General features: G+C 39.3%; 1 protein-coding gene across 1 annotated transcript in view; it reads left to right on the top strand.

The window, feature by feature from the left end:
* Nucleotides 1-3,629, top strand: part of cadm2b (cell adhesion molecule 2b) — a 136,973-nt gene extending 133,344 nt beyond the window's left edge. Inside the window, exons 8-9 of the mRNA XM_084559346.1 lie at nt 1,456-1,578; nt 1,693-3,629. Of these exons, the coding sequence (XP_084415472.1) occupies nt 1,456-1,578; nt 1,693-1,811 (242 nt within the window). The 3' untranslated portion in view covers nt 1,812-3,629. The remainder of the gene's footprint in view (nt 1-1,455; nt 1,579-1,692) is intronic.
* Nucleotides 3,630-12,019: the final 8,390 nt, after the last annotated feature.

Genomic DNA, 12,019 nt, shown 5'->3' with positions numbered 1-12,019 from the left:
ACTGTATATGTATGTGAATAGGTGAATAGTAGAAGAAAAATGCCATATTCCCAGGCTTTGTGCATAATTAAATCTATGTGCACAATATGTGGTTGCAGCAGTTTAGTTTATTTGTGAGATTTACACGTAATACATTTGTAATATCTGGTATCTATGTGAGAATTGATGTAAAGGGTTTAAACAAGATTCCTTGTTTATGTGTTTAAAAACCAGGTGAGACAAAATGTGGCAAAGTGAATTAGTGATGTCCCTGTGTGCTGCTGGTGTGTGTTGTATACTTAATCTTATTATGTCTAGATAGTTGTTCCAGTGTTATTCACCATTTTGATTTGAAGCTTTTTTTTCAGCGTCTAAATAGATGCTTAAGTGCAGCCATTGTGAATTAAAGCTTATATTGGATAAGGGCTTTTTACTTTCAGTAGCTACTTCTGTTGTCACAGAGGCGAGTGGATAAGCAGGAAGCTGTGTTTTGCCATGCAGCGGTTTAATGTGTCTCATTTCTGTGGCAGTGTGCACCAACCAAATGTGATATGAAAATTGCTCATGCTCCTTGCTGACTGTGATCACTTGTACAGATCATTATATCCATCGACATGCAACAAAAAAAAAATTGAGTTAATTCAGCTGCTATACTAAAACAGTTATTGCTTCAAGTCGGAAGTGTGTGCTTGTGAGTCTCTGGTAAAACAGTTGTGGTGACTTGATTCTGCATGGAGTTTAACTGCATGTTACACAACTTCATCTTTTTTTTTCTTTCTTTTTTATACATCCCACGCTTTGGGATGTAGAAAATTAGGGTTGCATTTTGTTAACAGATGAGTATAACAAGGTTTGTAGAAGCATCCCCGCCGTCATTTCCCAGGGTCACTTTGCAAAATTGAGCACAAGCTACGGCCATTCATCAGCTTGAGATAATGAGAGCACACAAGGTGCACGGTAAAGACACAGCCACTCACAGTTTATTACACGACATACTCAAAGACATGCTCTTGCCTCAATGACCCCTCAGCTTGCTCTCTGCCCAGAGGATGTCCTGCGTTAAGTAACACTTATTTAAAACTCCTGAATGTGGCGAGCAGAGACTTAAAAGATAGAGGTTCTGGCAAAATACAAACCAACAAAAAGAAACTATAACACCACTCAGAGCTTCAGTTTTGTTTGCAGCACATTGCTGTTGCTAATGCCACGTTTTTAAATTATGCAGAGATTTGTGGCAGTGCTTCTTTTACACCACAGCTCAGGCACTTTAAAGAAGCAATGTCAAGTTGCTCCAAATATGAAAGAAGCTTGTTCGCCCCGCACAAAAGCTACATCTGGATTTGTTTCAGGGAGCAAAAAATATTTTCAGCGCTGTTTAATAAATGCCTACAGCTGTGTGAGACGGTGCCAAAGCATCTTCCAGATCTTAATATCGCTCCTCCACGCTTCTCTCCTTCTGCTTCTGTCTTGTTTCAGATCCCAATGCTTTAGGACAACACGGACCTGACCACGCTTTAATCGGCGGCGTCGTTGCAGTCGTGGTCTTCATCACTCTGTGTTTGATAATAGTCCTTGGACGATATCTGGCGAGACATAAAGGTAAAAGAGGTCACTCGAATTGCGCTGAATAACAATTTGCTTGCTCGGAGCAAACGGATATGTCTTGCACTTTTCAGCAGGCGGGTAACTGGCTTTGGCTTTTCATATTTACAGGGACATATCTAACACACGAGGCCAAAGGAGCGGAGGATGCCCCCGATGCTGACACAGCCATCATTAATGCTGAGGGAAACCACGTGCACGCCGAGGAGAAGAAAGAGTACTACATCTAGGCTTCTTTTACTGTTTTCCTTTCATTTCATGACAACTTTTGACCACAGACGTGCAATTTTAAGCTGCCTCAGTGTGACTAAATGATCTGATTGTTTTACTGATTATTCTTTTTGGTTTTCCCGGAAAGCTCATGCTCGGATGTGCTCGTTTCTCAAAACATTCACTGACAAAATAGCTTTCTCCTTTTCATAATCAATATAAAACATGGCAATTGGGTTGTTTTATTTCAGTTACACTGTGCCTAAAGGCTGTGCATTTCCTGTCAGTTCTTTCGTTGCCTGCTTTCACTTTTTCTCTCTTTTACTTTGCACGTTACAGAACTTTTTGCAGGTTTTTCTAAAATTCAGAAGCAACAACAAATGTTCTTCTACTCAACTTAGAGTTGTTGTTTTTTTTTCCTTTAAGGGCAGAATATGTTATAAATACGTCAGTTTATCAAATGTTAATATCAAAGGATTAAATAACTGTCTTGGGTGTTGCCTGGAGTGTTTCCCAGTACAGCCATACTGCACATGTTTAAAACATCCTAAAAAACCGACCAGATACTTTGACAAAACAAAATGTACAAGCACAATCTTTGCGATTGTCTTTGCGGATGAAATCACCTCCCTCCCTGCGCCGTCTGTAAATTCATGCACTGGTTTGTTTTAATTTTTTTTTGCTCACACTCTTGATTTGTCCAGACACAGAACAGGTTGGAAAAATTAAAGCACAAAGTCTGAGGACTAACACAGAGAGGGGAGAAAAAACACATCAGCTGTTTCTTGTCTCAGGATTCAATATGAGTCTAGATGGAGAGACGCGTGATGAAGATTCCGGTTCGCTCGCGGTTAACGTCATGAACGGAGACCTTTTCATTTTGGTTGGGCGTTTGATGTGAGATCCAATGAGTGGAACCTTCCAGGGGTGTAGTATTTATGTTGAATTTTATTGAACAACTATGCTCAATGTGTGGATATTGCTGTAAAATACTTTGCTAACGTGAATATTGGTGAACAATATTGTTGAATCTTGGGATCCCTGACACATTACGATTTGTATATTAGCAGTATTTAAAATATTCCACGAGTTCTTTTTTTTTTCTTCTTCCCCCATTTATCTAACAATGGATTGTTTTGCCAAGAGGCGTGTAAATAATATGTAAGTATTCAATTTTAGTAAAAGGAAGAAAAACACTGGTTATTTTAACTTCAGGTCATATCAGTTTCCCATCAATTTGATGAGAGTGTTTTCACACTTTTGAAGATTTCTTCAAACAGGGATTCTAATAAATTGCTTAAAATGTTTAAAAAAAAAAAGAAGAAAAAAATATATGTATTTATTATTATGACTGATTGACATTTATTATATGATACTATATTGATTGATATTATTGCTGTTATTCCTAAAGTAGTTGTCTGACATTAACTTTTCCATTTTTTAATCCTATAACTTATCATGAAAAAGACAGTACAAGTATCACCGTTATGGCCTTTGAGTTTGCTGCAAACAGTATTAATGACATGTTGAGGCATTGGTGAATCAGACATCCCCTCATTGTATATAATCACCGTATCAAAGACACTGAACCACATTGCCAATGCTCATACATGTTATTTTGTTAGTTCAGTATGATGCTATAAATAACTCATTTTGTACAAAGGTTTAATTGCTGTAATTAATTTGCTTTTTATGGGGGATGTGTGAGGTTTGCTTTTTTTTTTCTTTCTTCTTCCTCTCAGTATTGAATATTCATTTTTTTCAACTATGCCACTGTAAAAGAAAAAAAAAAGAGAGACAAAGTGCGGATTAAAATACGAACAACTTGAAAACTGCCATTTTGTTGTGACCAAGTTTGTGCTTTGAAGTGAACTCAAGAGCGATGTTTTGCGCTCGTGAATTACAGTGCCATTAGCCGCTGTCAAAATATCTGCCCACGTACAGTTAGGAGAAAGGAGCACGTTGACGGACAGCGCCATGACCAAAGCTGCACTATAATTGTTATTCCCAACTACTGTTAAGTATTACACAGCCTTTAGAATTAATAATACATGCAAAGTGTCTAACTTGTAGAAGGATTAAAAAACCATAAAGCTCCTCAGGAAGGTTGCCCGAGGCTCTGCTCGTAGTTTGCGCATTAATGCAGAGTGACAAAAGGAAGGACTCAAGTCTTCCTGAATTCCTCCCCATCTCGCTGGAGTTCGATATGCTTCAAGTGGCTGCAGCTACCCGCAGATGTCAACACAGCGGGATGCCGTTGCCCTTGTTTTAACAGAGTAGAGAGAAGAAGGAAGCCGGGGTGAGGGAAACTGGAGGCGAAACGCTTTGTGGTTCGACGTTATGTGAACACTCTGGGATGCAGCTGATGAAAAGGAAGTGAAATTACAACAATTAAGAGGAAATTTCATTGAACCCTGTGGTGAAATTCACTCGAAATTAAACAAAAAGACAAATGGGATAGATTAACATGAATCAACAGAAAAATAAAGACTAATCATGTAGAATAAAGAAGAATGCAGAAGTAAGATACATTTCGTGAAGTTACAAGATGTGGAAATATGGCATGTTTGTGTTAAATATGGAAGTGTAGTCTTAATCGCAGGCATCACTAGGAGTTATAACTAATTTCATTCTCTAGAACATACGTCTCAAACATATGGCCCGAGGGCCAAAACCAGAGAGTCTAATCTGGCCCGTGGGATGAATTGAAGACATTAACTGCAATTTTTCCAATAAAAGTAATTGTTCTACCCAGGGTTCACACAGATTTAGTGAGAGTTGTGGACATAGCAACTGAGCCCTAGAACTAAACAGAAATTACACTTCTTTTTCTTAAGAAATGTCCAGTTGTTCATTAAATGTAAACATTTTCATAATGTTCTTCTTTGCACTAAAACAAAGGGAAACATTTGGAGTTGTTGTTACTTATAGGTAAATACGCTATCGTGTTACTGTTCCGGCCCCCTTGACATCAAACTGGGCTGTATGGGGCCCCTGAACTAAAATGAGTTTGACACCCCTGCTCTAGAACTATTCATGAAGTTAAATAACTGAGGTTCAGGAACACGACCACGCCTCAAACAATTACCAGCACCAGCCTGTATAGGCGCATCTAACCTCCTCCTCCTCCTCGCCCGTTTGACTCAGTTCTCAAACACTTCCACCCCAAACCTCTCTGTTCTCCCTTTACAATCTCTTCGCAGGAACTGTTAAGTCAAGGAGCCGACGCCTCCAGAGATATGCCCCCACCCTGAATCTCTCTCCCTGGGTTCCTACGTCCAGTCTTCCAAGGATCACCATCAGTCGCTACTCCATTCTCTTTCCCATCCCCTCGACCCTTCCGTTCGATCTCCTGTCTTTCCCTCCTCTTTAATCTGGTCAAATAGGCGTGGTCTTGTTAGTGAACTGCAGGATAAATATGTTTTGTAGACCACATGAAATCAAACAGTGTAAACAACATACCATATGGGAAGGTTTTAATTGCAAGCCTTCCAAGAATAACATGTTTAAATGTACATTTTATCTACATTATTAAAACAAGGTCAAATATATGGATATAAGACCTTGTCAAACTTACATTTGACTGAACCAAATATTGATTACAGTATCTTACATTTATCTGGATACTACATGTGCAGCGATCTATAGCATTTTAGAACAAAAGTAAAAAATTCCCCCTTTTTTTTGGCCCATTATCACTGCTTCAGTGACCCAAATGAACTTTCTGAAATACGACGATGGATATGATAGCCTTCAGCGGATTACTGAGCTCATATTAAATATCTCAGCATCCTTAAAGGGAGATCTTGTTCCGGGACACAGGACTCAAGTCATTATGCTCCTCCATTCTTCAGCTCCCATTGACCTTGAGCATAATGTTGCTTCCCAGCAGACTAATGTCGCCATTATCAACACACTGTCCGGCCAACCATCTGCCCGCTTCACAAAAAAAAAAAAACGCCCGGCTCCCCCTCTCCTCTCACACAGACTCCCAGTGCTCACTTCATAATCATTACCACCGAAAGCCCAGCCAGTTCAAATAAACATCAGCTCCCACTATCGCACTCCTTCACATTATTAAAAGCTCAGTGCTTCGTTAAGCTATGTAAATTAAGATAGACTGTCTTGAATAATGCCTGGCAGAAAATAATGCTAAAAATCCATCATAATTTAGTAATTGGATATCAAGAGGGGGAACATTTATGTGCAATCGTAAATAGTGAGTTGGGAAATGGATTTTCTCTTTACCCTTGAAATGTGAGAACCATACCCTGGGCAATGTAACAATCGCAGCATGACCTCTGAGGAGGCCTTGTAAGTCTTACTAAACTGAAGAAACTGATCCCCACTGTACCCTGTAGGCAGGCTCCATATCAGTCCTCGAGCACACAATAAGCTCTTATCTTGGCAGAACAGAAGTCCCTCACAAAAATTCTTCAGGGACAAATTGATATCTTAAAAAAAAAAAAAACATTATGACACTTAAACACATTAAGTCTGCAGCACAATTCTGATTTGGAAATGTTAAACATTTATTCTTCAGTTAATAGTCCTTGTAAGTTTTCTTGCATTTGCAGCCGTGTACAATTAAATAGTTCTTCTCGAGCGTTCAAAGCTTTTTTTTTTGTAGTCTCATCATCTGGTAGAGAAGTTTTTACAATAACACGGACCAGGCCGTTGCCAGTTTTTGTCTTTTTCCTTTCAATCCTGCAGTTCTGCTGTAGATTAGTGACAACTGGAGGAGCTATCAAGACTGTGCACGAAAAGCCCTCCAACCCTGACACAAACAGAGGTCCTTCTTTTGGATTAAGAGTGCACGTTTTTGTGCAAAAATAACAGTAATTCCACTTGTTTTCACTATCCAAGCATGTAAATTGCCTTGTGTACTACACTGGGAGATTTGCGAGTGAAGCAAAAGGATGAAAAGGATTTCAAAGATGGAGCGGGACGCGGCACGCTTAACGGAAGTGATGAAGAAATACTTGTCGTCTGGATCATGTATTTAATTACAGATTTAACAGGTATTAGTGATTCTGAAATGCAACCCAGTGATTCCTGCAAACCTTTTAGTCTGTATTGTATTGACAGACAACAGTGATCACAATAACGCCAACTAGAAATAAATCCACCTATTTTTTTTTCCAGATCTTACTAATATTGTCTCATCTTTCATATTGCCCTTGAGCCAGGAAAAAATATATTGGAAGAGTTAACTTAAAAGCATTGCCCTGCACCCAAAGGTGAGTGGCGAAGAGCAGGCTGCAGATGAAATTTCCCATTTTTCAATATCCTTCCTTTCATTTTCAGAACTTTGCGTAGAGAGTCTGTTATCATTGCCCCTAGAAGCCTGGGATAGCATTGTTTGTGTAAATGGTTTTGTTTTTGATTGACAGTTCATTCTAATGGAGAATTTGGTAGAATAATAACAGCATGTTAACAACACTGCTGCTGCTGCTGCTGCTGCTGTGGAAGAAGACTCATCAGAGAAAAAGAATTTGCGACGATGCCAATTACAGTTAATCTCCTGAAACATCATACATTTGTCAAAACACCTACACCTAGATCTACTTAACATTTTCTATATATATCTTTAAAAAATTTACATTTTCACATAAACACCTGAATCCTCGCGTGGCCCCGTTTGACTTATATCCGCACCATTCACACCTCATCTGTATCTCCTCTGGAAACAGAGGGCTGTAGGATATTATCTTGAGATGTGTTCTGCCTAATCATATTTGATGAGATTAAACAGATCACTCACACTTTCACTTGTGACGGGGCCAAGTGCAAGTTAGAAGGAGTCAAATGATCTGGAACAATGAACATGAGCTTGTGTATCCCCTTAGATGCATCACTGTGCCATTAGTCTAGATGAATGTGTACAGTCAGTTACAATTCCCTTGTTTGCTGCATGAGGGCTTCCACTTTGCGAGGCAGCAGCTCCACTGTTTGAATCAGGCCACATGCGGGCCCGTGGATTGATGACTGAAACAGGGCTACCCACTGTACTTTAAACTCATTCATCCACACTGACTCACATCCTCTGTGGTGCAGCTTGAAATAGTCTGCCCTGGGATTGTCTGTCTGCCAGTTGATTTATTCTATATCGCATTTTCAGATCTAATTAAAACAAAGTTTACTCAATTGTTTGGGTGAATTTTGAATCCCGCATGCCCTGGAGAGTACATAAAGGGAAGCCTTGTCTTGGTAAGTCTTTTGGGAGGTGGGCTAGCACTGTACCTGTGGCATAAGGTACGCAATAAATAGCTTGCCATCTGTTTGAATTTGCGCACTTGAGATTCTTCCAAGGAACTCACTGGAGACTTAATTAAAGTTGGAATATTAGCGAGTGGGAGACTGATGTTCCTCCAATAAAATGACAGCTAGATGAAATGGTAGCATTAGTTTAACAGAGATACGTTTCTTCTTTCAAGTGAAAAGACTGTGTTGCTCATAACTGGTTTTCTTCATTGATAATTCCAAAATATTGCATTGATACTTTATTATGATGCTAGTTTCCATCTCTCATGGCAGAATCTGCCCTTTCCTGCTAATATGCACATCTAATGAAACACAGAGTATATGCTGTATGTTTGCACAGAAAAATATGTAGAATGTGCTCGTGGCTAAATTAACAAATAACCAGTGAATCAGTGAGAAACTTTTTGCAAGAGATGATGAGCCCCTAGCTTATTGTCTCTCTCAAAAACAAACTACTGCTAAATAAACATCTAGTGGATGCACTCCCGAGGGTTTGATTTAGATGATAATTTAAATGAACATTTTCTCAAAAGCAACAGCGCCTAACGTTTATTGCAGAGCCATACGAAAAAGCACATCCCATGGAAATAGTTCCTTTTTGAAGCAGGCACACTGAACGACGCGAGGAAAATGGCTCACCAATTTTCCCTCTTGCAAAACATGCAAACTCTTTTACACGATCGACGCCGAACAGATGACCTCGCATTATCTTGCCTGTTCACTGTTTGATATGGTGTGGAATTGATACTTGAATCGGTGTTAGCAAATTGCCCGTTCCCCGAGGCGGCAAAGTGGCCGCAAACCACCACGTTTCACGGTTTATACGAGGTTCGTCTTCTAAAAAGCTTAATTTGGTCTGTGACAAACATCTCCCTTGCATCTCTCTGTTTGTATACCTGTGCATTTGGACACGAGGCAAACAGTTGCAAGAGATACCTGCAGATACTGTGGTAGAATTTTGGGGTTCTTGGAGACTTGCATCAGATAAACAGCTCTTGGGATTAATTTTTGGATCTATATGATGAACGGACACTTCAGTAGCAACAAAAACACCAGAGCTAAGAGATTTACAATAAATAACACACCTGTCCTGCTGCTCATTGAGAAAGTTCTAATCATTAATACCTTTCTGGAGTCCCTGATTCAAATTTCATGGATCTGAACAGTTATTCCAGATATTTTCTTGTCTGCATGTGCGGCTGTTGTTTAGCCATCAAAGCTGTCACTCATCTGAAAACTGTAATTCAAATATTTGTAACCACTGTCATAATAATGTGTAGCTGAAACCGTGACCGACCAGCTGTCGTTAAAGGAGTGTTAGTCATTGATTGCATCGACGTGACAGTCAGTCAAGAAATAATGGGGTTTTCACCAATTTGTCTGTCCATCTAAAGCCAACAAGCGGATATCCTAAAGCCCTTAGTAGCAAATAAAGTTAGTTATTTGTATTATGGACACGACGGTGGTGAGGAATTATAAAATAAATTACATATTTAAAACCGTAATGGTTCAAAATTGTAGCATTCCCTTTTCAGAATTGGATTTTCAAATGAGATATTTTAAAGTTCAAACTCAATATAAATGTGTAAATAGCATACTAAAAAGGGTTCTGACAAACTGCTGTGCCTGCAGGATGCCAGCTGTCTGTGGATGGATATCAGGTGTTGAAATCAGATTAATTATCATCAAGGTCCTCCTCTCCCTGTACCGTAGAGTAATACCATAGGACAACATCAAGTTTAATGAGGGTAATGATTATTATTTTATGTACAGTTTTCTGTTTTTCACTGGGGACTTCTTTAATCCGCGTTGTTTAAACTTAGCTCTGTAAGTTGTAAATTATTTTAAGATGTGAAATTGGGCTTTTAAGTCAGACATTTTCTACTCTGTAGGAACATATTTGCATATGAATGTGCAGAGTCTGAAGGCAAGGATTTTATTAGCAGAAGGTTTCTGGTTTCCGTTTCTAGTCTACTAACATTACACTAATCCCGGGATGGGTTCCCTGATTGGAAATGTTCTAATACTGTAGTATTAGTGGTGTTTTAGTGGAGATCACAATTGTTGATTGAAAAACCAGCAGCCATGTAAGTGCAGCTGAGTTTCATTGTCTCATATAATGAATTTCTGGGACAATGGACTGCAACGGTCATTTAATTTCACTGTAGTTTAGGTTGTGTATTATGAAAAATGCTTGAAGACCTTAAAGGGGAACTACTGTTTTTTACAACCTGGACCTTATTTCTGGCATAAAATACGATCGTTTACTCACCCATATAACTTTTGTGTAATTTGCAGTCGTTCGGGAGATATTTAGATATCCATATAGTGGGAGTGACTGGGGCACCGAAATGCAGCATCTAAATAAAGCATTATCTGCCATGAAACTCGTTAATTTCACCAATATTTTGTTATCGTACGCTAGTGCTATTCCACGTTGAGTCAGGAGTTACCTATTATCATCATCCGGGGTCTGTAGATTGACCTACAGACCCCGGATGATGTCTTCTGACCTGGATGATGTCATCTCTGAGGGGTGCGCGCACCCGTGACGGTTGGCTTGTTTACCTGTAATTTGCTACTGCTAGTTTTTTGCAACATGGCTGAATATTTTTCTAATTCTGAGGTTGTGGACGAACCATAGCAGTAGCAAATTACAGGTAACCATATCATAACAAAATATTGGTGAAGTGAACGAGTTTCGCGGCAGATAATGCATTATTTAGAGGCTGTGTTTCGGTGCCCCAGTCACTCCCACTATATGGATATACGCAGATCTCCCGACTGACTACAAATTACACAAAAGTTATATGGGTGAGTAAACGATCGTATTTTAGGCCAGAAATAAGGTCCGGGTTGTAAATAACAGTAGTTCCCCTTAAGTTAGCTATATGCCGCAAGTGATACCACAACAATCTTTTTAATTAACAAAAAGGTTCCCACAAGAATACTATATACTATAATGTGTTTGAAATGATGAAACTATATCTGTATTAAACCCGTAGCAACGTAGCACATTGTGAACATATAATAGAGCTTCTCTTGATTTATAGGGTTCTATGTCTAAAGACCGCACATAAAAGGAGGGGAAGGACCGATGGGATAGCAAAGACTTGAAGAGTTCGAGAACAGCATGCCAGCCGTCTTTATGATGCCAGTCAGTGGCGGGCCTCGGGGATTACTCCAGACAGACAGCTCAGTAAGACAACTGATTAAATAGTAGTGAGAAGGGAGAAAATGTTTAATTCAGCCATATTTAGTATTCATGGCATGGAGAACCATACAAGAGTTCACCTTGAGGGGTCATCGGGAAAGAAGGTCCAGAATCCCAAAGAGCGGCTAGGCCAAGTTTCCACATAACACTTGGAAACACAACTGATTGTGTTTTTAATTGCTTTGATTATCAAGTTTGCTTTAGCTGAATTGAAAATGGTAATGCGACACGTAGTGAATCGACAAACTGATACGCCGTGAAAAGGGGGTTCTCTTCGCGCGGCGCTTGCGACATTCCGATAGAGTTATCACAATATAATCAACGCTGAAACTCGAGCGCTGGATATAAATTAATGTATTCCGCCGCATCATCAATCTGCTGCATCATTACAGTCAACTTAAATATGTCTGGGTGCGTGTTTTATGGCATTACACAAGAACACAGCAAAGGCTTTGCACACAAGATCGAATGTGTTAGGAAGTAATATTTTATGAGAACCATAATTAACTGCTTATGCCACCACATTTATAATATCACTGTAACTACTCCAAAAAGAATGCATGAAGAAGAAGGATACAACTGTGCTATATGTAAAAAATACACCGTGTGAGTCATGCAGATAAAAATAGCGTGGGCTGTTTCTATTATTTGCAGCAAACAATGAATATTGATCACGTTAGGTACAGAGCAAAGTAATGTGAAACCACTGCGGTGTACATCTTGTTCGTGTAATTATTTCTGTGCACAAGT

The sequence above is a fragment of the Chelon labrosus genome (genome assembly GCF_963514085.1).
Source record: "Chelon labrosus genome assembly, chromosome: 13".
Classification (NCBI taxonomy): Eukaryota; Metazoa; Chordata; class Actinopteri; order Mugiliformes; family Mugilidae; genus Chelon; species Chelon labrosus.
Note: the sequence above shows the minus strand (reverse complement) of the source record. Positions and strands in the feature narration are given on the sequence as shown.